The 26,290-nt window shown below is 52.7% G+C and overlaps 1 protein-coding gene across 2 annotated transcripts in view; it reads right to left on the reverse strand.

Moving 5' to 3' along the window:
* EPHB3 (EPH receptor B3) overlaps window positions 1-26,290 on the reverse strand; it is a 51,964-nt gene that overhangs the window by 20,269 nt on the left and 5,405 nt on the right. For both annotated transcript variants that reach the window (XM_030575747.1, XM_030575746.1), the window contains exons 2-3: window positions 7,648-7,712; window positions 6,489-7,161 (exon numbers count right to left, since the gene is read on the reverse strand). In XM_030575747.1, the coding sequence (XP_030431607.1) occupies window positions 6,489-7,161; window positions 7,648-7,704 (730 nt within the window). In that variant the 5' untranslated portion in view covers window positions 7,705-7,712. The remainder of the gene's footprint in view (window positions 1-6,488; window positions 7,162-7,647; window positions 7,713-26,290) is intronic.

The following is a 26,290-nucleotide window of genomic DNA, read 5'->3' on the forward strand; positions in this document are numbered from 1 at the left end:
ATTATCCCCAGTGTACTGAGGTGGGAATGGAAGTACAGTGAAGCTACATGATTTCACACAAGAAAACACAAAATCTGTGGCAGACCAGGGATGTGAACTCAGGTCTCCCATGTCCCCAGTTAGCGCCCTAACCACCGAACCATCCTTTCTCTGTGAGAAACTGCATGTGACTGCCACAGTTTGGGCCAATGACCCCGGGACTGAACCAGAGCTCTCCAAGGATGGAAGCATGAGTCTTTACAGCTTGGGCTAAAGAGCCAGCATCACCTGACCCTCCTGACAGGAGCTGACATTTCTGTAAGTGCTTTTCAGGCCGAAGAATCCCCAGAAGACTCCTGACACACAGATCACGTCTGTCAGAACCAAGATGCAGCCACCTCTAGGGGGAATGTGGCAGCCATTTAACAGACACAGCACAACTGGACGCAGGAGAGGAAGCGAAGTAGAATCCTGGTCTAAAAATAATAATAATAAATAATAATACTACTAATAATAAATAAAGCTACTAGGACCGGGGAGGGGGACAGGCTGGCAGAAAGTAGTTCCTCACTCTGGACTTTCACCAGGACTGCAGGGATGATGCTGCCACAGGATGACACCACAAGAAGTTAGGATTTCGGTTTCGCATCTGGCCTGCAAGTCAACTACTCCTCCAGCGACACAGCACCTCTTGCACCATTGGCAGCACCAACTCAGAGGGCCACCTGCCAAAACACCACTTCCTGCAGCACCTGGGGTTTTCGGTAGAGATCTCTCCCATCCAGGTATTGACTCAGCCCAATCTTGCTTAGCCTCTGGAGTCAGACAGAATGACAGTACCAGGTGGTCTGGTTGCAGAAAGCTTCTTTTTCAAAAACAAAGCCCCACCCCTGTGAATAAGGGAAAAGGGAGGGAGCTTAAGCACACCGAAATAAATCATCCCAACATCACACATCATGACTCACCAGGGCCTGCAATTACCGCATTGGATGTGGGCAAGGAGAAGGGAATCCCCCCCATTCCCCCGATACACATTGAACTCGATATTCCGAGGTCCCCTCCCTCTGCAGGGATGAGGGATGATTGTCCCGACAGCATGAAAATTCGAAACTGCCTGGTACAGTGTACTTCACCGTCCAGATCATTAGTCAAGCTGTTACTCTCCGCCCCAGCACCAACTCCCGTAGGACTCTTCTGCGTTATAGCTCCTTCTTAGGGGCGGATAACAGCCTCGAATTATACTGTTTAAGGGCTGAGACAGTTCTCGATCCACACTCCAGTATTCTAACCCAGACAGCGTCTTTCCAGTTTCTCTATTCCTTTCCCTGCAGGGCTAAAGCAAAAGCCTCACGAGTCTAGATAAATTAAACCCATCATATCCCTTTGTCCAGCAACCCTGTCATTTTGTTAAAGGCAGCAATCACGTTTGCCTGGGACAATCTGGGCTTCATGAACCTGCGCCGTTCACTCACATTACTCTTCCGTAAGTGCCTACAGATGGATTAACATCATGGCAGCTACGTTCCAGCTGCAGTTCAGGAGACAACGCTCATTCTAAGCCTCTATTTTCAAGGCACTTCATTTCAAGAAACATTACCCTTTGGGCTGAACTATCTCATGCTGGTTCAGTCCAAAAGTGGTGCGTGCGGGTGGGGGTGGGGGCACACACAAGTTGGAGTAAACTTGAAAAAGCCTTGGGTATTTGAATGATGCCCAAATAAAGCATAAAACCAACTCTAAAAAGGATAATTTACTTTTTTTTTTATTACTCAAATCACAATAATATGAATTTAAAGGGCACTGATGGGTCAGAAATACTATTTAGAAGTCAGATTTCCTTAACTGTTGCAAGTAACAGATTTTTAAAATTCTAGCTTTCTTCTCTTGGAATCGGTCACTTCTTTTAATTATCTAAATAAGTACAGGTTTCGGAGTAGCAGCCGTGCTATTCTGTATCCGTAAAAGAACAGGAGTACTTGTGGCACCTTCGAGATTAAACAAATTTATTTCAGCATAAGCTTTTGTGGGCTACAGCTCACTTCTTCGGACGCATCCCACAAAAGCTTATGCTGAAATAAATTTGTTAGTCTCTAAGGTGCCACAAGTACTCCTGATCTTTTTGCTAAATAATTAGTTTCACTTCCTGGTTTTCATGCAGTAACCCAGTGTTGCAACGTGGGGATGAAAACAATTGGCATATAATATGATTAGTAGGCAGTTTTTAAAAAAGTCACGGTAACATTTCTATTAGTCATTGGTTGCAGAAAGTTTGCTTCTACAAAGTCCAGACTTTGGCCCCAATTTGACCCAATGGCATCCCTTGAAAAAGCTCAAATTTAGTACACAGGCTTTAAAGGAACATGTGCTTTGCTGAGTTTGGAAGAGAACTGGTTGAGGAATAAATTCAGGAGTGAGAACAGCATCGGACGCATGCTCTGGGTGCGCTCTCTTTCAGCATTTAACCGATTAGATAGTCACATATTATTGAACTACGCAATCACATCTCTCTATTCTAACAGAAGAGAAGGAAATGTACACAAAGCCCATTGTTCCTGTAACATGATGACTCTGATTTTATGTGCACAGAAATCAGGGAAGCTGGGCTGCTTTCCAGGAAGTGGATTACTTTGAATATATTGCCTCCAATCTTGTCTCAGATGATCATGTGAGTAGGAACGTTGAAAGACATGGGGAAGGGGTGCGTTGTCAATGAGACTTCAGACATCTCTAGAGATCCCATCAATCTGATGTGATGGACACCAGGCATGAAGGAATCTGGATAAATGTCCCCTACAAGAGTTTTTTTGAGGGTGGGAGGGGGAGATGTCAGAAGCAAAGATACCATGAATTCTGCGTTGCTCCTTTGACACAGTAATAATTAATAGGAGCCCCCTTGAGCTGCTCAGGGGCCAAAGCAATTATTTAGTCTGCTTATGCCTAGCGCTGCCTCTGGTCTGACGTGACTGGCATCTGGAGGAAAAAACTTCAGTGGGCGATTTCACCCTAACATTGTCCCATCCAAAGTAGGGATTGTCTGTTTCTAAAGAAAGAGACGCAGTAAACCAACGAAAGGTGACATAGCAGTTTGCTGAGGCAATGCAATGAGGGCATGTCTACACTGCAACAACAAAAAAAAATAGTAATAATCATTATCATCATCACCTGGAGCAGCAAGTCTCAGAGCCTGGGTCAAGCCAGCTCGGGCTAAAAATAGCAGCCCAAGCATCCACACTGCTAGGTTTAGCCTGGCAGCGTGAGCCCACGTCAGTTGACCCGGGCTCAGACTCATTGCCACTGGGTGGTTTTTTGTTTTTTGTTTTTTTGCAGTGCAGATGCACCTGGGGGTCACGCAAAGCAGATGGAGTGCACATGCTCGCAGTGCAGCTGGCCTGGGACCTCTGGAAATCAGCAACCATTTGGGGGCGCGGGAGAAGATGGCGCATCCCTTTCAGGAACTCAGCATTTGAGCCCCAATATAGAAAAGGCAGCAAATCCTCCCCGACCCTCGCAATGTTCCTCCTCATTCAGTGACCCAAAGGAGTCCAGAGAAGCTGGGTGGGGTTGGTGGAGCCGCAGAGGCAACGTAATCCAAGAACCACAGCCAGGGGTCAGCAACCTTTCTGCCTCCAGAGAGGACTGCCTCTGGAAATCCCCATTCTGGGAGAGCAGCGAGCAGGGCAACTGCCCCGAAAGAGCAGTGTGCTAATGAAATAAAGACAATGCGCCTGAGAACAAGACGACAAATCAATGCCGTGGAAACGTATTGTACAAAGCACGTCGAAGACGCTGCCTTCCGCCTGGTGGAATGAGCCCTTAACCCCCGAGGGAGCAGGATACGAGGAATGTCTAACCGGTCTGAAGCAAAAGTCTAATACCGCGCTGCTTGGAGATAACTGAGATGAGGATCTCTTCAAAAGCCATAGAAAATCTGCAGGGGGATGGATTTACGGCAAGGTTCCCCCCATCTCAGCTGTAACTCAGGATTGGGTTTTTCCCCCCCCATTAACCCCCCCTTCATTAAAATGATTCCTGGCCCTTGTAGGCACTTTTCACCCACAGATCACAAAGCGTTTGGAAAGTAACAATGACCATTAAAACTCTCTGCGGCAAATACCATTTCTACCTCTGTCTGAATAGCGTTCGGCACGGGGGGGGGCCACAAATGTGATTAGGACCCTTGTGTGCTCTGCAATAAACAACACCCCCATTTTATGACTAGAAAGGGAGGCAGAGAGTAGTGGAATGAGCTAACAAGGTCCAGATCACTATAACATCCATCTTAGACAGGTTAGGTTTGCAGGCGAATAGGCGCACACATGCACCAAACCTTCTACTATTTTCCAGAGGATGACAGAAGACCCTTCCCTTGCACAAGTGCGTGGAAGGCAGAGATAACTGTCAATTGCTTTTTGGTTGTTTCCCAGGACAATCCTTAACTCACTAACAGAAGAACTCTAAAATGACTGATAAAAGGACAAGAAAACGGAGCGACTTCTCTAGGTTCGCCAAATCCTTAAGCTGCTTTCGTTTGTGGACATGTGAACATTTAGCAAAAGATCTCCTATTCCACAAGCACAACACGATTTTCCCAGAGAAATAAGATTCCTCTTTTAAAATCCAGCAACTGGTGCATCACATGGAGATTTTTAGGTCTAAGGAACTTTCCTTATTGACGAGGAAAGAGGTCTGGGCAAGAACAAAGGGGTTGCCATGGACAAGGATAACAGAGCTGAGATCACTTCTTGATCAACTTTTGTTGAAAGAAGGAGATAGGGAATGAAAGATGCATCCTCTTCCCCCGTGTAATGATCACTGAACACAAAGTTGGAAGCCCCAATGCACTGGAGTAGACAGATACTATTCTGACTCAGATTCATGGATTGGGGGAGGGGGAACCTCATTTGACAAAAAAGGAGTTTGCTTCAGTCTCCATGAAAACTACTCATGTTGACCTGATTTATCTGCTGAATTGTTCCCTCCTGCTCTAGAAGGCAAGCTGAAAGCATTACCAGAAGCCCCATCCCTCAGAAACATTACTCGTTGGCTCACTGTGACTCCAGGATCTCCCTGGCTGTTCAGGTAAGTCACTGCTGCAGAGCACTGCTCCTTCAAACCTCTATTGCCTTTTCTCTGGTCAGAGAAACAAAGGCACAGACACAAATTGGGTAAAGTCTTAGCTTCAGCAGCTTCCTGTGCAAGGTGAATTGTCTGAGTATTGCCAGGCAAGGCCTCTGCCTCACAATCTAGTCTCTGAGACCATCTGCTAGAAGCCCCCCATCTCCTGGAAGGGGGCTAAGGCCCCCTTGGAATCCAGGAGAGACCCTATCAATGTTTGAATCTGAGCAACACCACAGCCATCTTCCCCATGCTCACTCTTGACCTTAGGGTTAAGAAGAGAATCAAATGAATCACACCTTTATAAGTACAGGCTCTTCGAAGCCAGCTCTCTAAATACGGATACCCCTGCAGGCTCTGATGGTGACAGTTAGCCGCCACCACTGCCAGACACTCTCCCAACACCCTCACTGCTGCAGTTTGCCCCATGGGCACTACTCTGTACAAATTAAGGATGAACCCACATTATTTCCTGCGCTGCTGCCTTACGGACACATGGAAGTGAGTGTCCTAAAAGGCTGTGGGTCCTGAATAATCTTGAGAATTTAACATAAGGATTATACTGCCCAGAGATGCATATGGCTCTGACATCAGCCCCACTTCTCAAGCCTCCCTCTCCAAGAGATACAGGGACCTCACCCTCTAGCTGCAAGGAAGACTTGGAAGTGGAATGGGGTGGGGACTGGGTTCTGGCATGACCTCATACTGAGTAACCCACTGATCCCAAGTTTCCCTGTTAGGCCTGTAAATAGGGACATCAGAAGCTGAAAATCAGAAGGCGTTCTAGGGGAGGTCTAGATTGGATGTTAGGAAACACTATTTCACTAGGAGGATGGTGAAGCACTGGAATGGGTTACCTAGAGAGGTGGTGGAATCTCCTTCCTTAGAGGTTTTAAGGCCCAGCTTGACAAAGCCCTGTCTGGGATAATTTAGTTGAGGTTGGTCCTGCTTTGAGCAGGAGGTTGGACTAGACCTCCTGAGGTGTCTTCCAACAGTAATCATCTAGGAGTCTCCAGCAAAACTGGAACCTCTCAATGGCATGTGGTGCTCGCCCTGATGCCAAGGAAAGGACGAGGAGGTGGCAGGCCTGGGCCATAGCTCCCAGCTGCTGGAACCCACTGGGTGCCAGCGAGTGCATTACAGCTGATGTTAACTAGGTAACACCATCAGGCACCCAGGTGGAGACCTGGAAGTATAGATGGTCATTAAGCTAGAATCACAGAAGATCAAACTCCAGGACAGAGCAGGAGTCACTGCAAGTGCCAGGCCTCAGGCCACAGAAACCGCTGAACTCACAACTGGTCCAGCAGAGAAGTACCCACATCCTCTGCTTAGACACATACCTTACTCCAGAGGAAGAGAACATGTCACAGGCCATCTAGCCATGTGCTTACCTTGGCACTGGGTATCTTTCATGGCAGGCTCATATCCAGCAGCGCATGTACAGGCTCCAACTGGTACCATCCACTCCCCATCTCCATTACAGTACAGTTTCAGGGGCACAGACACTTCCACTGCATTGGGGATGCAGGTCCCTGGGGCAATGACCAGAGAAGTGGGCTCAGCCCCAGTTAAGGTCTCCGGAAAAACAGCAAAGCCAGCAATGGTGTTGGAGCATTTCTTATAGAAAGCACGGACAGAGATGAGGGACATGCAGGCGCCCAGATCCTGGAAGGCCAGGTAAAAACCATTCTTGGAGAGGGGCCCAAAGCTGCGCACCTTGGTATTCACGCGACCAGACTCCAGCTTGGAGAAACTCTCATCGGGGGCAATTGTATCCACTTTGATGTAGGGGTTTTCCATCCAGAAGGGGCTAGAGGCAGAGGCAGAATCTGTATCCGACTCGTAATAGAAGAGATTGAAGGTCTCTTTGCAGGAGCCCGGGATGTTGGGGATGCTGTTACAGTCCCGTACAGTGAATTTCAGCTCCACGTAGACTCGCTGGACGTCCTGGCGCTGGATGAACTGAGTACGAAGCCAGTTGTTCTGATTGGCCTCCCGCACATTGCACACCTGGTACGTTCGGATGGGGTTCATGGCCTCATCATAACCACTGACTTCCTCCCACTGCAGTGGAGAGAGATTGGCAGGTTACCCACTGGGATGGGCAGACCGGAATGCTTAAAAACACGGCCCCACCTCCAAACAAACTAATCCAAACCACACTGCAGAAACCAGACACGTGATTACCCCAAAAAGCACCAACACGCACACAGCCAGTACGAACCGAAGTACCCATATGGGCCGTCCCTGCCCTGCTCCCTCCTGGCCCTACTCCCCTTGTCACACTGGAGCCTGTGAGAACTTGACTCTTCTCTGCATAACGCCATGTACTTGTGACTCCCATAGTAATGAAGGAGTCGACATCAAAGAGAGCTATGAGCTGGTCTGGGGAACGGGAGTGATTTCACAAGGCACACAACAGGCACAGGAGGGAACCCAAAGGGTGTCACTGTCTCGTGAAGCGTCCCAGTTTGGAACAGATCAAAACCTGCAGCTCAACCTGGAATCCAGAGCCCTGTGCAGGCTCCAAGAGCAGGACCAGAGCCTTACCCCGGTCTCTGGATGAGCCGTCCACGCCAACTCAGACGTCACCCACTTCGTATCCATCAGGGTTTCTGAAGGAAAAATGGAATTGAGAGACAAGGTCAGGGTTTGGGAAAGAAACAGGAGGGAAATCTTTCAAAACCTTTGCAGGCAATGCAGAGCAACACAGCTTTGGGGGCGGGTGGGAGAAGGGCAGAGTGAGACGGACTCCGGATTTCCTCCAGTCAAGGGGAGAGGAAAGACCCCCCCATCAGGAGACTTGCTAAGGGAGCAGAGCCACCAAAGAAACAGCAGGAAGGGGAATGTGGACAGCAAGCAAGAGAAGCCATCTTCCTTTCAGCAATCTGTACGCTGAACCTCGCTTGCTGGGCATCCACACAACCTCCTCCTCCCAAACACCTTTGCTGCAAGGGTCTGCCAGCAGTGAAACAGCCCCCCCCCGGCACTGGTGTCTTTGCTGCGGCTCAGTCTGAAAGCGCCTGTTCCCATGACAGGGCGGTGCAGACCAGGCAGGTTTCCCCAGTGGGGGAGGGATGGCAGGCTGCTCTCCCAAGCTGCCCCACATCAGTCATTTCACAAGAGGCGAGAAGAATTTGACCGTCTGGCCGACATTCCAAGAGCAGATTACAAGCCAAACCTCCCCGTCAGCATTCCCCCGAGAGCCCCAACCCCAGCCCCAGCCGTGGGAGGGAGAGGGGGGGAAAAACGGGGGGACGATGAGAAGCCAGTCTGAAGAGAGCTGGAATTGCAGCCAGCTGCGGCTAATCCCAGGCAAGGCCAGGCAGCCCTACCGAACCTGAGCACGCTACAGTGGGAGAGTCTTGGCTAGCAGCAAACTGTCTCAATCCTGGTCTTAACCCCAGTCGTGACCCCTAGCAATTCTTTGAAGGGTGGGGGAGGTGTCAGAGGCCTGGAGGCACCCTCTCCCTCCCCCCCAAATCTCCTCCACCACAACCAGCAGACAACCTCACTCCCACGCCGAGCGGCAGCACTGTCTAGGGAAACGGGTCTTCGCTCTGACCAACACAGCTGAGCTCCCGCCCCCAGTTACCCAGCACAAGCTCCCCAAACCCAGGGCCCTTCTCGAAGGCGCAAAGCAGATTCAGGTCAAAATGCCACTGCAGGGCAAAGAAATGCCCCTTCTGAACCCCAACTGGGTCTGTGCCTCGACCAAACCCTCCCCACAGACAGCCTCCTCCTCTGACTGCCCCCACGCTTGGCACAGCAGTCACTGCCCCTCTCAGGGAGCCTCTCTTCAGGGCATAGTCCCAGCCAACAGGAAGAGAGAAGAGTCTTTCCTCCATCCAGTTCACAAGTCCCCATTCCCCTTAACTCCCCCTTCCTGGACACGTTCCCAGGACCCCGGGGGGGAGGGCGCCAGGGGGAAGATCTGTAGCTGCTGCTGCTGCTGCTGCTTCCTCCTCTCCATCCTCATGCGCTTACCTGAGCCGGTTGCAGAGGGCTGCGAAGGAAGGACAGACATTGAACCCCCTCCCCGCATGTGCCACCAGCCACCAAGTAACTTTGCAAGAGGCCGGAGAGCGGTGCCTTGAGAGGAGCCACCCCCACCCCCAGCCTAGCGCTAGCAGCCTCCCGGCACCGGTGTATGTCTCCCCGTGGGCTCCGCACTGGAGAACGTTCCCCGCCCGCTGCCCGCTGCTGCCGCCGCCCAGCTCCGATCCCACCTCCCCCTGCCAGGGTGACTAAGCTCCAGCGGCTCCCGAAGGGACCCAAGGACCCCGCCCCCCGCACACTCTATTGGGGGGGCGTCTCGCTGCGGCTCGTCAGTCCTTGTGGCCCCCTCCCTGCCCCTTCCCACTTTGTGCCCTTTAGCCAGGATGCCCTATAGGCCAACCCCCGCCCCCCACCTCCAACTCACGTCTAACACACTATGATGTTATTGACATAATCTGTAACTCTGTAGATCATTGTTGCGACCACTGTTATATATTTGCAGCCAATATTGTATAAAGCTTGTTGTGTAAGGTCTATGGAGAGGTTATGATTATGCTGTCTATATGTGCATATCATTTTTGTAGCTGAAGTCATGAATACTGGCTCTGTACTGTCTGTATTTCAAATTTAGGCTCTGCTTCTGGGTGACACCGCAGACAAGTTGGTGTCAGCTCTGCCTAGCTTGCTTGATGGCCCATTAAGGATCATCAGTTATACAACTGACCCATTGAGAGAAGGCAAATACACCTAGTAACTCAGCAAAGTATGCAGGGACCTGCCCATGTGACTCCAGACTCCATGTTGCTGTAATTTTCCACAGTAAGAACAAAGACGTGTTCTTACACCTGGAAAAGACTATAAAAGGCTGATGCCTCATTTCCATCGTGTCTTCAATCCTGCTTCTTGCCTCTGGAGGGATTTTGCTACAAACTTAAGCTCTAAACAAAGGACTGATGACCCATCCCAGGTGGGGATGTACTCCAAAGATTTGAACCTGCAGTTTATTCTATCATTGTTACAAGCCTGAACCAAGAACTTTGCCATTACTGTATGTAGTTGATTCCATTTAACCAATTCTAGCTCTCATCTATATCTTTTTCCTTTCATGAATAAATCTTTAGATTCCAAAGGATTGGCAACTATGTGATTTCTGGGTAAGAGCTGATTTGTATATTGACTTGGGTCTGGGGCTTGGTCCTTTTGGATCAAGAGAACCTTTTTTCTTTTACTGAGGCATTGGTTTTCACAACCTTTCATCCCCATAACGAGTGGCACTGGTGGTGATACTGGGAAACTGGAGTGTCTAAGGGAATTGCTTGTCTGACTTGTCGTTAGCCAGTGGCGTAAAACCAAAGTCTTCTCTGGCTGGCTGGTTTGGTTTGCCTTGGTGTGCGTAGAAACCCCAGCCTGGGGCTGTAACTGCCTTGCTTTAAGCAATTTGTCCTGAATTGACGCTCTCAGTTGGGTCCCACCAGAACCAGCATCGTTATACACACACTTCCCAGAGGCCTACAAATCCCAGTCCCCACACAGTGTCACTCCCTCAAACATGGCGACACTGAGCAGTTGGGAACTCAGCACCACTGCTCCGTCCCCTGGCGGTCCCACTCCCTTGCACATGGTTTCATCGGCGAGCTCTGGAGCAGGAGCTCCCTTGCAAGTGCTCAGCACGGGCAGCACTATCCAAACCCACTTTGTACGCAGGGGCTCAGAGCTCGTCAGCCCAGCCTGCGAACAGGCATCTGGCACGTCTTGAGGCATCACTCTAGCGAGGGCATTTATCCCACTTTCTGATCCTTCTGCCTCTCCCAACTGCCACGGAGCCTTCCTGGTCCACGAGGCATATGCCTCTTTCAGGAGCTGTACTTGAAAGCGGCTTTCCCTGCTGTACCGTAGTCTGGATACAGAAGCCGCCGGGTCACTCACAGGGTGTGGGGACAAGTAGCTCCCCATCCCAAGCATTCACTAGTGCATCCCCATAGCCTCCTCCATGGTTCACGTCCCTGTATCTCCGCGACAACCGGGGGCACAGTCAATGATGCTAGAATACTCACCACTGTTCTGCCAGTGGGATACAAGTAATCTACCCCGGGCCAGCAGAAATTGCCCCAACTGGGGACCGTTTAGAAGAGGAAGTGAGAGGACTATCAGATGCCCCAGCGCTGGCCAGTAGGGAAAGGAAGGTTACTGAGCAGTACCTGGAATTCTTCCCTCAGGGGTTTCTCTGCTCACGGGCCCAGGGCCTAAGACAGTGGTCCCCAACGTGGTGCCCGCGGGCGCCATGGGTGCACGCCAGGGCATTTATGTACGCTCGCCTAGTGCCCAGCAGAAGAGAGAAACCATGGCCCCGCACCTGCTGAGGACAGAGAACTCCGGGACTGCAGGCGCCAGTGTTCTCGGTCCCTGGGAGGCACAGGGCCGCGGCTTAAACCAGAGAGAAGCCGTGGCCCCGCGCCTGCCGGGGACAGAGATCTCCAGGGCTGCAGGCTGCGGGTGCCAGTGTTCTCTGTCCTCCTGGCTTCTCTCTGACTTCTCTCTGCACTGCCCAGAACTGGCACCAAAAAAAACCTCAAAACCAAAACAAAAAACACTCCAACTCTGCAGAACAGATGGAATGCTGCCCCGTAGCATGTGCTGCTCCAGGCACGTGCTTCCTCCACTGGTGCCTGGAGCCGGCCCTGTATGTGAGTAATTGTTGGTGTCCACCACACTCTTCTGAAAACATGAACGTGCTACGGGCCACAAAAAGGTTGGGGACCACCCGCCCTAAGAGATCCACACGTCAGCCACCCGCAAGAGAATCTCAAAAGACCGGTACAACAAATGAGAAAGGAAGAAGGAGGCCCCACTAATGCACATCTTTACGAAAAACTCCATTTGCTGGTCAGTAATCTTCCTCTTCATGACCTGCCGCAGCAGAATCCCAATCATGGAGACTAACCAAGGGGAGGATGGTGATTACAGGAGATGCTATTAATATCACATCCCTGGTAGAGCCAGTGAGCTCTGGTACCGGGATCCCAGACTGGTCTCAAGAGCTCTGACAGCCCTCTCCACTGTAACAGTCTGGTCTGGTCTGGTCTTCCTCATAGGTTTTACCACAGAGAGACAGAGGAATCAATCTGTTTATGAATCCCCATTGGGGCAGGAACTGCTGCTTTTGTGCCAAACACCAGGCATTTGGCATTCTCTGGAGAGGTAATTCCATTTCAAGACAGACTAAGCGACTTATGCTTCACACTCATCCTTGGGGCTTACAACTCCAGCTGTTTGCCAGGAAGTTCCTTTTCCCAGCCAAGTGAATGCCGGAAAGGAGGACACGGTGCCTGTTCTTCTACATCAAGATAACTCTGTGGGACAGATGCATTGAGACATACACTGTTCCTGCACTGGAGGGTAAGGAACAATGCTGCTTTGCTTCTGACCAGCACAGAGAATCGCGTTGCTCAAAGCTCAGGACTGTGTGTGAAGCCTCTTGGGTTTCTGAGTCTGTGGGACACGATTCCCCCAGCATGAATTGGAACAACTGTCCCAATTTTTAATTCTGTAACAGCTCCTGTAGGTGTCCTTCACTAATGCAGAGTCTGTGCACATCCCCACCCACCCACAGCAGGGAGTCCTGAACCTAAATTGACCTGGTTTGTAGAGGGAATTTAACCATGAAAAAGAGGCCACATTTAAACCTTGTGGAAGCACCATACAAGGATCAGCGAGGCCTAGACACCAGATGAAGCACTGTGAACAAACAGCATTTAAACCACCCTTGCTATTAGGCAAAGTGAATCTAGATCCAGATGTAGAACCTGACCCTGTTGTTGAAACATCAAGGGAAAGAGTGGAGGCTCCGCTGCCAGAACCAGAAGAGCCATGCTCCAAATCTGACCAGCCCAGGCAATTGCTATTAGATCTGGGCTCTGCCCAGCTTTGCTCTCCTGAGGTAAGAGGGTCTCTGCAGGAAATGGCAGAGAGGTCTTGAGCACGGCCCAGGAGAAAGCATCAGAAATCTCCAGTGGCCCTTCAATTAGAGAAAACATTTGTCAGAGTCTATAGAAGTGACCATGCCCCACCCCATAAAACTGATTCTCATGGCTCCCCTTAGAGACCACCAGTGCTAGCCTGGATTCTGGTGATGCCCATTCTCTACTTGAAAGCTGTCCTACCTTGCCCCTGCTCCCACACACACATGGCCTCAAGACAACGGTGCTTCTTTCCCCATGCCCATGTCACTCCAGGCAGCGGAGTCAAATTGCCTTAAATTCCAGCGTATTTGTAACATCCTGGATTTGCCAGTTTTCCTGCAAAACTCTGGATGGGAGAACCGCCTGACAATGACACATCCCAGCGAGGGGGCTAGGAGAGAGAGATCAAGGTAATTGGATCACGCTGACAAGCAAAGCGGAGCATCCCAAACTATTTAGAGCAGGGGTAGTCAATAGGCAGACCGCAGGCCAAATCCAGACTGACAGATGCTTTGGAACAGACCCCAAAATAATTTTATTTACTCGTGGTGTGTGTGTGTGTGTGTCGGGGGGGGTGGGGGGGGGGAAGACTTACTTATTTTCTCTGGTGTCTCAACTTTGACCAAGATATTTGGAGCTTGACAAAAAATAATTGACTACCCCAGATTTAGGGAATTGCTAGCCACATGTGCAGGCTGCATTCCTAGAGCGTAACCAGCGGTCAGCCTGGACTGTAGCTGCAGTCTGGCAAGAGGTGTCGCCATGTGGCAGAGCCATGAGACAAGCCAGCTTCAGGGAGACCTGTCTGTTCCCCGGGGAGGAAGCATCATTACAGAGATTTGCATTCCTCATTTCTAGGAGCCTTTCCTTCAGCAGAAAAGCTGTAGCCACAGGATCCCAGGATGGCTTCTATAAAAGTCAGCCCGAGCCGGCTTGTTTGGAGTCCCAGATGTCTGCAGGGGAACAAGTTGCACGCAGGGATATACACCCTTTGAAAGGACAGAGCCCAGGACACAGCCCTGACGAGCCAGTTGTCCAAATATGGGCACACTTGTGTTCCATGATGCCTGAGATATGCAGCCACTGCCGTTAAACATTTCATGGAGACCCAAGTGGCTGTAGTGAAGCCAAACAAGTTCTCTGCATTGACAGGGATTGGTCTTTGCCAAGTCTGAATGTTGCCATTTGAACTCACGCAGGAAGATGTGACAAGGGAGTACGGCATGCATCAGCAAGGCGGAGAGCTCCGAGCCAGGCCCGAGGGGTCAGAGAGAAGGAATTATTGCTTCCAGTGGAATCATACAAGACTTGAGCTTCTGCGCAGAACCCCAGGTCTCTAGCGTGATGGGTCACGAGCCTTTTTTGGGATTAGGAAATACTCGGAGTAAAATCCACACTCCTCCCAGAGTGGACTGGGTATTTCTATGGTTCATCGGAAAGCCCTTCCCTGAGCAGTTTCTCATGCAAGGGGTCTGAGAAGGGAGGAGGAAACAGCCTGAAGCATGAATGGATTTCCTACCTCTGCTCTCCCACCTCCAGGTCCCAGTGATCTGACGCAACTCCACCGTGTGTCAAAAGGAATGAGAGAGTGGCTGACCACAGAGGGGGAAGAGGAAAGGGCTGTAATGGGGGCTGGCTCAGGAAAGCTGTTGAGAAGGGCCAGACGGGCCTATGCAGACGGTCTCCAGGTGCCAGTACTGGGTGCACCAGGAGGGGGAAAAGAGATAAAGGTTAGGAAGCCCAGTGGCTGAAAGTGACAGATTTGGGAGATAACTTGGATTTGAGGAGCCCAGAATCAGCCTGCCATTCCACCAAGAAGGAGCCAGAGGAAACCTGAAGGTGAACTGACTCGAGTCTCCGAGTGACGCAGATATTCACATGAGTGGGACAGCTCAGGACACAGTGCGCTGATGACATCTGCCAAAGACAGTGGAAATGCACACAGACAACGGGCTCTGCAACGCCCAGACCCTTAGCACCCATGCCATGCATCCCACAGAGCCAATGACTCCCCTGCTACACTCCTCACTTGTGCCAATGACACTCATGGAAATTCCATCCATGGCACTTGGAGTATTCCCTCCATCTCTGCCCGCCCTGGTGTGCTGGCCTTTGGGAGGAGCCTCCCTCCCAGACATCGGGTTCCTGCAGTTTCCACACTAAGGGCAGTGGAGTCCTGTGCCTTGCTGAGACATGTTGTGGGAAGCAATATCATGGACCCAAACAGGCTATGAAGCATTCAAAGCCTCCTCCAGAGCGCCTGCTTTGCCAGGCAGTACAGGCCGCCGTGGGACAAAGCTGCCACACCCAGGAAATGTCCTTCTCCAAGGTAGCGTTGGCAACACACGTTGATTTACAACAGACATGTCACTCTGACAGGGGACAGGGCAGCCCAAATCCTCACTATTCCAGATCCACCATCTTAGCTGAGACACCACCTGGCAACCGCGCAAGCCCACAGCCAAGGCCAAACACCACACAGAAAAACGACAGTCAGTTAACAGGGAGCTCCGAACCAAGGAAAGTGCTGTAAACAGAGGGCAGAAGGGAGCTCCCAGCCCTGAGGTGGTGGGGCCACTTGGGCGTTCCAGGTCTTCTGTAACCTTGTCTCAGAGATTGGTTGTTTGTGAGGGCCAGGCTCAAAATGGTTCTGGGTCTCACTGTACCTGCTGCCTGAAGCATGGAGCTGCAGAGGCAGTTCGCAGCAGGACACTGTCCTGGACGCTTCCGTGCCACCTTGTTTTCTTCATCAATTCAAAAGTCTTTACAAATCCAAAATTGGATACAAACCACCCACCCTTTTTTCCCTTTCTGATGCAAAGAATTAGGATAGCAAGCGCGATGTGCCAACAGCTGTGCAAACATAACAGACAAAGTCATCGCCTGCCCTGCCCAAGCTCACAATTGAAGACAACCAATACGGAAGAGATGGCAGGAAGACAATAAGCAATTAGCCTCACCACCTCTCTGCTTATTCATGGTTAGCAGGCGACTTTTTGCGGCTATTTTGAGGAAGGATTTGAAGAAGGAGCGGGTAGTAGCTTTACAGATCCATATCACATGGAAAGTCACCTGCAAGTGGAAGACAGCATGAAGAGTGTCTCGGGAGAAGAGGAAGAATAGGTGGTCGAGGCTGACGTTGATGGCGGAGCACTATGAAGAAGTAGCAGAAGTAGAAACTTTTCAGTACTCAAGGCTTTGACGCCTCATTACAGTCTGAGTTTTGCTACTGACCAGGATTAGGGCCAGGATTTCCTCTCAGTACCTGCTCCGGCGCTCATATGCAAAACTGGGGAGACCACTTCTCAGTAATTCTGGGCGCTTATTGAACCAAAGGGGGGCAAAAGAGAATTGGATAAGTTCAGAGGACAGGTCCATCAACAGCTATTAGCCAAGATGGTCAGAGATGCAATCCCATGCTCTGAGTGTCCCTAAACCTCTGAGTGCCAGAAGATGGGACAGGCAACAGGGGATGGATTATTCAATAAATTGCCTGTCCTGTTCATTCCCTCAGAAGCATCTGGCACTGGCCACCACTTGAAGACCGGATATTGGGCTAGATGGACCACTGGACTAACCCAGTATGGCCGTTCTTAGGTTCTTATGCATTCTTTTCAGTCAGCTCCTCAGAAAGAGCCCCAGAATCTGATCCAGTGGGTACAAAACCTTACGCTTTCTTGGCTTTGAACTTGCAACACTGCCAGCTATCCTGACGTTCTGGCAAGGTAGGACTTTGGCCTCTCAGCTATACCTACCCCACTGGGAAAAAAGAAGGGCTCAGATTCAAGCGAAGAGCTCCTTAGAAATATCCCAGAGAAAAGTTCATGGGTTACCCAGGCCAGAGTGTCAAACAGAGGGGCCGGGCTCATTCTGCAACCCACAGAGAGAGAGTGCAGATGCCAGGGATCTTTGACGCACGCCCAACATTTGGGTCCGTAGCAGAGGTGAGCCTCACTCCGGAGGGCAGGAATGGGGCCATGGCTAACACAACAGTGCCGATGCTAGACAATGAGTGGGTGGGGCTATTCATGAGTCCTCATCCTATCCACAGCTCCTCTGCACAAGGAAACAGTATGCACACCACAGTGTTTGTTGGGAGGTGGTGCCTGGCTCTGGGGCTTCGTCATCTCCCCTGCCCCGCAGCCACATACAGAGGTCTCGGAAAAGAACAGGGAGATTCTATGGGCCTGTGGATGGCAGGAGCTTGCTAATATTTGGTTGTGGCTTATTGGCGGCATAGAGGAGCAGAACAGGCAATGACCTGCCGGTGGTGCCACCACCAAAGGGGGCATCTCCTGCACATTTTAGTTCCCTCCCCAGCTTTGAGATAATTATAGCAGGAACGAGTGGCCTTGTGCGCTTCCCATTCAGGCACCTATTGCTGCAATTAATCCCAGCCCCGCTCTAAACTGCAGCACAAAGGACTTTGGAGTGAGGCCCTTTCTCTGGAAACAAAGGGCTGCCTGTGGGAGAGAACCTGAGGTTGCACTTTTCCCGCTGATACGCATTTCACATACACAAAAGCAAAGCCACACAGAGGGCTGTGTATCAGGGCAGACCCTGCAGGGAGACCCTTCCACGCACTTCCTAGACCCCAATGTCCAAACCAATCCTAGATTCCCCCCACCCCAATCCTCCGGGAGGAGCCTTCAACCAAGGCAGGGAAATGCTGACCAGCTGCTGGGGACTATCCCCAGGCAAGCTTCTACTAGGGAGTTCACAACACCCCGAATCCCATCCAGAGAGAAGTGCCCACATCCCACTCAGCCCTAGTCACTGGCAAGGGACACCTGTGATGAACTGGGGCGATATTTGCACAACTTATACATTCTGGCTGATAGCGTGAGGTTGTGTCATGAAAATCTGCTGTACTTCAAGTCCCTGTACATATGAGGATCCAGCACTGCCGACAGGTACACACCAGGAAGGAGCAATGGTTATAGCCCTCACAAAGTTTATGCTAGAAACCAGCTCAAGCCTTGGAAACCCAGCCTAGCTCTGCCCTTCTGAAGGGAGATGGGGAAGGCAGGAGAAGCGGAAACTTACCAGGGGTAAAACAAGTGACAGAGTGGTTTAAATAAAGAAACACACCAGAACAGGGGTGAGGTAGGAGAAGGAAGCACGGGGCAAGACACAGCAAGGTCACAGAAGCTGGGTAAAGGACGTGTAGGAGGTAGAGGTCACCCAGCGTGTAGCAGCCCAGGAGGTAGGGGCCCTGTCTGCTTTTCTGAGCCCAGATGGCCCAAGGACTCTGGACAAACCAATGAACTCAGACCCCAGCCCAAAGAATGCCCTGGAGTGGTGAGGAAACTGAGGCAGGGACATGCATTTAACATTTGTTTTGCATGATGTGCACTCTCCTGTGCTTCGTATGATTAAGTATAAAAGAACATAAAGGGGCTAATCTCTGCGCAAAGCGTATGAGTGTGGTATTGACTGCTTTACAACTACTGCAGGCCCCTGAGAGTTCAACTGTAACCAGAAGCTTCCCACCTTGGGGGCGGGGGTCTAGAGAAGGGTGTGTTTAAGTAACGGGGGTGTCACGGAGTCCCCGGGCGATGCTCTGGAACTGCTCCCCACAAAGCCAGCCAGGACTTTGGGGAGCCTCCTCTCCCTTGGAGCAGACTGTCTTCAGGGCAAGAAGCTCACACGGCTTCACCTTCCTGGGTCTGACCTTGGAGCATTCAGCATCCTCTGCCCCTCCGTGCGCTTCCCACAGTGAGTCCGCCCAGGCAGGGTCCTGGGGAAGCCAGAGGGTCCTGCACCCCCACTTTGCAGTCAGACGTGACTCTCAGCCAGCCAGTAAAACAGAGGTTTATTAGATGACAGGAACACGGTCTAAAACAGAGCTTGTAGGTACAGAGAACAGGACCCCTCAGCCAGGTCCATTCTGGAGCCCAGCGAGGCAGACAACCCCCATCTCCCCTCACTTCCCGTCCCCAGCCAGCTCCCAACTGAAACCCCCTCCAGTCCCTCCTTTCTGGCCTTTGTCTCTTTCCCAGGCCAGGAGGTCACCTGATCTCTTTGTTCACCTTTAGCCATCCCCTTGCAGGGGGGGAAGGACCCTGGCTATTTGTTGCCAGGAGACAGAGTGTCGGCCATTTACGCACACTGGAGACTTAAGAAGTGCATAGGGAAAATTGAGGCACATACATAGTATTCAGAGGAAACATTAAGAACAGTCCCACTTCGTCACAGGCAGTATCTAGGGGCATAGGGCAGATGAGCTCAAAAGACCCATGCCAGACAGGCCACGGGATGCCCCAGTGCTGCAGCCTCTGAGGTGCTAGCAGCTTTCACACGCTCCCAGGGATCTGGAGCACACTCTTGGACTCCCCTCACTGCTTTCCTAGCAAGTGGCCAGCAGGGAGCACCGCTAGGACCTGTGACAGTGCCACACCCTCCAGACAAAGCACATCCCATCAGCTCCCTCCCCGTTCCAGAGTCTGACCCCACCATCCCCACTGCAGGAAATGCCCATGCCTCACCAGGCTGCAAGGAACTCTGCCTGCTCCCCTCCCCGCTACATGCTCCAGCGCTGGGGAGCTCACCCCTTCACGGTGAATTTCCCGGGAAGGGTTCGTGGCGAGCCAGGGTTTTCCATGTGAGGGAAGGGGCCGGAAGGGAGAGGCTGACAGGCTGTGGGACAGGAGAGCAGAGGGAGACAGCAGCTGGGTTGTGTGTGCAGTGAGTGGGGAGCGGAGACAGCGAACGTGGTTTGGTGCTAGACTCTCAGGCTGGAATTAGCAATACCGGGGCACCGGCAGTAGCCACAAACAGGCTGCTCACACCCCCCACCCCCCAAGTATTTTTAGCAGGGGAGGCCCTCTCCGCTCCTTCCCCACACGCCCCAGGAGATCAGAACTGTCAGCGCAAAGCTATTCCCGGCCCAGGAGAGGCTGTGACCCCTCAGCACAGGACACAGCCCTCCGCAGGATTGCAAAGGCCGGAAACGTTCGCCGGCTGCCTTTGATCTAGACAGATGCTGTGTGGCAGCTCCCCCTGCAGGAGCCGGGAATCATTGCGGCTGCAGACACACACCTGAACTCCAAGCCTCTGCAAGGGTGCAATACCTCCCCACACCCTGACCTCGGGTCGCTCAGCCCTCTGGGTCCTGGGGAATCTGCCCAGCGCGGCTCCCTCTCTTCTCTCTCACCGGCGTACATGACAAGTTCCCGTTGCTGACACTTTCCAACCCATGGGTACCTGGGTTTCGCCTCCAGAGATGGGAAAGAGGGAACACTATGGCCCAAAGAGCTTCCCACCCTGCCCTCTCCCCCACTCTGGCTGGGCTGATGCTAGCATACATGGCTGCAGGGGTAAAGGGCACACCACCCCCTCCGTTCAGAGCCAGCTATCCACGGGGAGCAAAAAGGAAACCAGGGCCGATGTCACACCTGTGGACCTTTGTGCCAAGGACGTTTGGAACCTCATCAAAGAAGCTCAGATCTGCTGAGCCAGCCAGACCCTGGCACATGCAATACAGTGCCTTGCCTCTGGCAGTGGGCAGAGTTAAGAGCACTGTGAGCACTTAATAACAGACTCATTATTTTTGTATTATGGTAGAGCCTAGAGGCCTCAGTGAGATCGGGGCCCCATTGTACAGATATAAAGGCAGTCTCTGCCCTAAAGAGCTTCCAACCTAAACAGCCAAGCCAAAGGAAGTTGCTTCATTTCCTGATGGGCAACTGAGGCACTAGGATATTCAGTGTCCCAACCCTAGGCCATACAGAGAGTCTGTAGCAGAGCCAGGAACTGAACCCAGATCGGTTCCTTTACAAGGCCATCTTCCCTCTCTGAAGCCTGCTGCTTCTGGGGAAGGTGCACTGCCTCCCCCAATCCTATGCCTGGAAAACTAGCCCAATCTAGAGAGTATGATCAACTAAACCTGGGGCGGGGAGGGGGAGATGGCAGGGGTTGTGTGACTGAGCAGCCAGCAACTGCATCTTCCCTCCCTACCCTCACCCCCCAGGCAAACGCATCTCACTGCTCATGACTCCCCGCACCCAGACCCCCTCGGTGATTTGCAAATATAAATCCCAGACAAAAATCACCGAATGCCAGGCCAAAGAGGAAGGAGGCCAGAGGCAGCTTCTCTGGGCTGGAGCATTTTCTTCAGTTCCCGGTGTCTCACCCGCCTGCCGCTAAACCCCTGAAGGGAAGTTTCCAATGGATTCTCCCCGGGAGCCGCTCTCGGATGGTAACAAGACAGACTGGAAGCATGTGACGACGGACAGGTGCCAGCACTCCAACTGGAAAAGCAGCTGAAGTGCTGGCGCTGGGGATACAGGGAGGGCTGGAGTGCTCATTTCCTCCAGGTCACGGGCTTTCAGGGGAGCTGCCTTGGCAACCCAGAACCTGGCGGCTCTCTGACCTGCTAGCAAGCGGAGGCTAGGCCAGACATTGCCAACCCTGCCGCTCACCATCCTGCCCTTCCCCCCCGGGGGGGGGAGGGTGTCTAACACTTCCCCACGTCACAACAGACTAACAATTTGTGGGCCTTGTCATTTAACTGCCAGGCAGAGCTCCCTGCTGGTGCTGGACACGCAGCCCCTGGGCATCAAGCTTCAGGCAGGAACAAGAAGTTCCTTGCTGAGCAGCAGACTGTGCCTGGGAGGAGGGGATACCCCCCAGGGGGCTCAGCCTGTTCCCCCCCCCAGTCTCACATACGATGGGGATTCACTCCCTTCTGCGGTTGCTCTGAGCTGGAGCTTTTGGTGCCATCCCCCAAGCGGGCAGCCCCATCAGCCGCTTAAAGTGCCAGGCCCTAGCAAGTTCTCAGGCAGCGGCAGCCACGTTTGAAGGCACCAAGGAGGAAGAGAACCCAGAGCCATTTAGAGCCAGCTGCTCAGAGCCCATCTCAACACTGCAATTACCGTTCTATTAATACCCTGGGGATTTCGGGAGCACAACGCAGCACGAGCAACTCCAGGGTCTGCAGAGGGAGGCAGCTTCAGGTGGAAGAACAGATATTCCCTGGTTCCAGCTCCCTTTCCCAAGGTGTGAGACCCAGAGCCACCCCCACTGCTCTCCTCTGCAGAGGCCCTTTAACATCCCCAGATAAGGAGCATCTCTCATTCCCACAGGGCTGCTTATGGATTCATTTGCAACAGAGCTCCCACCCGCAATCTCTGATCACTGGCTTGCACCCCCACTCTCTGATCACTGACTCGCTCTCTCACCCCCACTCTCTGATCACTGGCTCGCTCACACTTCTAAGCTGATAGGTTTCAGAGTGGTCTCAGCCAAGCCTCCGGCTGCCATTTCTTGCCCCTGGGGCCTCTCCTCAGCCCTACAGACTCCCACACTCCACAGACATCTCCCTGCCCCACTGCAAGGGGCCGCTCTCCTCACCACTTCCCTACCCTGGGGTCCAATCTGGGCTCTGGGAGAATGTGACCGACCCCAGGCAGCAGAGACCTCCCAGACCAGCAGGCAAGAAAGCGATTTACAAGTCACGCTCCTGGCAGAAACATTCACTCTGGCCACGGGAATAACTCAGCCGAGCAGATGACATCAGCCCAGCCTGAGCCGCGAATACTATTAACTGGGACACACAGGCAGCAAACTGCTCCACAAACCCATCTTCGTTTCCAGACTTTATGGCAAAATAAAACCACTCCACACCCTCCAGCGCTGTGGCGACCAGGAGAATACAGCCTGCTGGCCTGCCTCAGTCACAAGTCCCCGACAGCCAGGGGAGAGGGCCACAGCACTGCCTCTGCACGGGGCCGGGCATGGCCGAAACAAGCAGCTCCCTGCTTTTCCATGCTGAACATCTAGCTCCATGGAGTTCCCGCGGGGCAGAGCCCATGCTGGGAGGCTCGGGCATCTGCGCCCAGGGTTCTGGGCTGTACATGATTCAGGGCCACCAAACAAGCTCCCGTCCATCAAGTGATGGGAGGGCAGGCAGACGACACAGTCTCTGGCTTTGCTCTGGCTCCCGGAGGTGGCAGCTGTTTCCGGGCTGGGATACCTCCCCCGAGTGCCGTTTTTGCAGGTTATTCTTTTGGAAACATTCCAGTAGAGGAGGGGGAAAATAGCCAGAAGTTACTTATCGCAGATCCAGAGACACTCAGCCCACAGACACAGCGGCTCGGAGAGGCAGTGCTCAGCTGCCAAGCTGCATCCCATCCAGTCAGCCCCGAGATGGAGCCTCTGCCAAGACTTCCCTCCTCACTCCCGCCTGGGGCAGTTACCCGAATCTCCGTGCTGCTCTCTGCTCACTTCCTCCAACTCTCAAGCACCAAACCCATCTGGAACTATTTAAACCCAAATATCCTTCCCCTCCTCCCCCCTTCCAAAGTCAGATTCTTCCAAAGTTAAAACAAGCACAGAATCAGAAGGGGGTGGGGGGTGCCAGGCCTGGCTGACTCTCTCCTCTTCATTTCAGTTTAATTTCTGGGGAACCAGAATAAATCTGTTCCTGGCAATCATTCAAGCCCTGCACATTTTTCTCATTAATAAAAAAAGGCCTTGGACTGCGCGCCATTTGTGTGTGTATGTAGAACAGTCCCCCCCAGTGATTCCTACAGTGGGGTCTTGCTCAGGCCTCGGCTATGGCTGGGCAATTGGCTGAATTAGTCAAGTGACAAGTGGGGCTGGCTGGAGAAGTGGGCAAGCCTCTCCTACCCCCCCTCACCCCCTTATGGATGGATTTCAGCCACTCCGCCGAGGGTACACGGCCCCACCTCCCAGGGAAACTGGTCAGAGCAAATGCTGTAGCAGCAGCTGCCTCCAGGAGGCTGCAGGGCGAGTCCTGAGGACATCCACTCTCTCCTACCATCCATCCCCTGAGCTAACTGCCTCCCCAGCTCCGTCTGGGGGCAGGAAAAGCTGGGGAGAAAGGGGTCTTTGCGTGACTCCAGTCTCAACTCCGACTCTCTCTGAAGCAGCTCTTCCGGGCTGAGTCAGGACCGATGCCTGCAGCCCCCCCCCCCCCCCGGCACACGGCTAGGAAGGTCCAGCGACTGCTGGCATTCCAGGGGAGGGGGCTGGGAAACAGGTGTTGGTCGGCAGTTCACAGTGCATGGGTGGGACATGCCAGCCTGTGGCAGAGAGCTTGCCGCGACATACAACGACCAGCGAGGTCGGGAGCTTACGCACGCACATAGAAATCCACGGGGAAGGTTTCCGCAGTCAAGTCAAGCAACTTGGGGTAGCTGTTTGTGCTGCTGAATTCCTGCCGTCAGGTGCCCCTGGTAACAACGCTGGGGGCCTGCATCCCAAATCTCTCTACCTGGGAGCACAGCCTCAGCACCACTCGGCATTCCTCTTTATGTAAAAGCACCCCCAAACCTACCAGCACCTCCTGCCCGCAAGTACTATGAGCCAGTATGGTCCCACCACCTTTCCCCAGCAGAGGAACACCTCAGCACAGCATCCATAAGTGCAGACACTTTGGCAATTGTGCATTAGGGTGCTCGACCTTGATGGGAAGTGGAGACAGAAGAGTCAGATGTGCTTAACGGCAGGAGGAGGGATGGAGGAGTTGTTGGAGGGGTGACCAGTCAATCGGGCTTTGCTATGGCAACCCGACGCGGAGAGCGGGGCTGCCCTGCAGAAAGGTTTCCACCATGACAGACCCAAGGCTGCGAGGAGGCAGGGTGTTGAAAAGGCCCCTGTCCAAAGGAGTTACCAGTGCTGCTGGTCCCTGGGCTATCTGCAGAGCAGAGAGCATTGGGGGATGCGGCACTTGATACTTGAGGTGCTTGGCAGAGGCTTGGCGTCATGGCCGCCAGATCTGCGCCCCTTCCAATGCTATCTTCCCGATCAGGACGTGCCATGGCAATCCAGGCATTAGCAAGGGCAGGGAACCATCAGCTCAGTGTGAAGAGAGCCCCAAAGCGGAACACCGCCGACGCATGTTCCTAGGTACGTTTGTTTTTAAAGGCGCCCTTAATCAGAAAGGAGAGTCACAAGGCAGCCATGTGTAGGTGGCCTGTTTTGCTTATAAAATGGTTCCTGGTTTCCTTCGTGGCTAAGCTGCCGCCCTTCCCCGCCTGTCAGTAACACTCCTGGTCTGCCCTATCTATCCGAGTTATCCCAGCGCCCAGCAGGGCTTGGCCATCATTGTATTTCCCCCTTCACCTAAGTGGAGAACGCTCCCGTTTTTAAAGAAGTTCCCTTTGAGTCTCATTTAGCGCGATCTTACTGAGCGACGAAGGGTTCAGAGCGGCTCTTCCGTTCGCCTACCCGTGCCGACACAGCAGGGAGGGAAGCCGAGACTGGGGCAGGGGATCCCGATCATTTTTTTGGCCATCAAAATTCCCAACTTTTATCGACAAGCCAAATAAGGCTGACGTGCCCGAAACACGACAGCTCCGTGACCCATCTCAGCCCAGAGCTAAACAGGAGAAAGAGGGAGGGAAGATGACCTGGGTGAAAGATTTTTTCCCTCCCTCCAATATGGCAGCTTCTGCTTGGAAATCCCGCTATGAGACTGAGCTGCCTCACCCCCACCAGCGCCCCGTGGCTGGGGGCAGAGGGGACTAGGAGAGGACAAATTCAAGGCTGAGAACGGGTTTTCCATTCTGTGTCTATTTCCTAGTAACGTGCCGAGTGCGACATGCAGGGAGCTGCGAGCACACATCACCAAGCTGCGAGCAGGAGCGCACGTGTCCAGTTCCCCGTCCCTCAGCCATTGACTCTCTCCCCCCAAGACAGGCGGCCAGCCTGAGAGGGCAGCAGCAAACCCTCTCTGTGAGAGAGCACTTCTCCTTCCACTGTTACCACTTCGTGCTGAACCAAACGGCAGGACAGACGCTAGCAGCCCTGAGCCACCCCGAAGAGTGCTCAGCTCACTCCCTGTCAACGCGGGGCTCTGCCTGACCCTCCTGGGGACAGCTTAGTGACTCTTTCTGCTCTAAGGGCCAAGGTAGCAACTGAGTCAGGCCGAGAGCCCTGCAGAAAAACCAGGCCTCCATCCCACCGGCTTGTCCGGCCAAGCGGTGAGAATCCCAAACTCGTGAAGCAGGGCACCCAAAGCCAACCTGAGCTGGGCCTAGAACATTTTGTGCCGTGCACTGGAGGGCACTCAGTTGTGTACACACACCCGCCCGTCTCCCCTCCCCCTGCGCTCGGCACCAAGGAGGAGACGCTTAATCCCGACAAACCAGTTTGACTCAGCACAACAACAACAGGCACAACTACAATTTTCAAAACATGCAAGTCTGTGATTCAGAGTCTTCTGGACAGTTAATTAAACGCCGAGCGCCGATTTTCCCATCTCAGCA

Source organism: Gopherus evgoodei, chromosome 9, assembly GCF_007399415.2.
Source record: "Gopherus evgoodei ecotype Sinaloan lineage chromosome 9, rGopEvg1_v1.p, whole genome shotgun sequence".
Taxonomy (NCBI): Eukaryota; Metazoa; Chordata; order Testudines; family Testudinidae; genus Gopherus; species Gopherus evgoodei.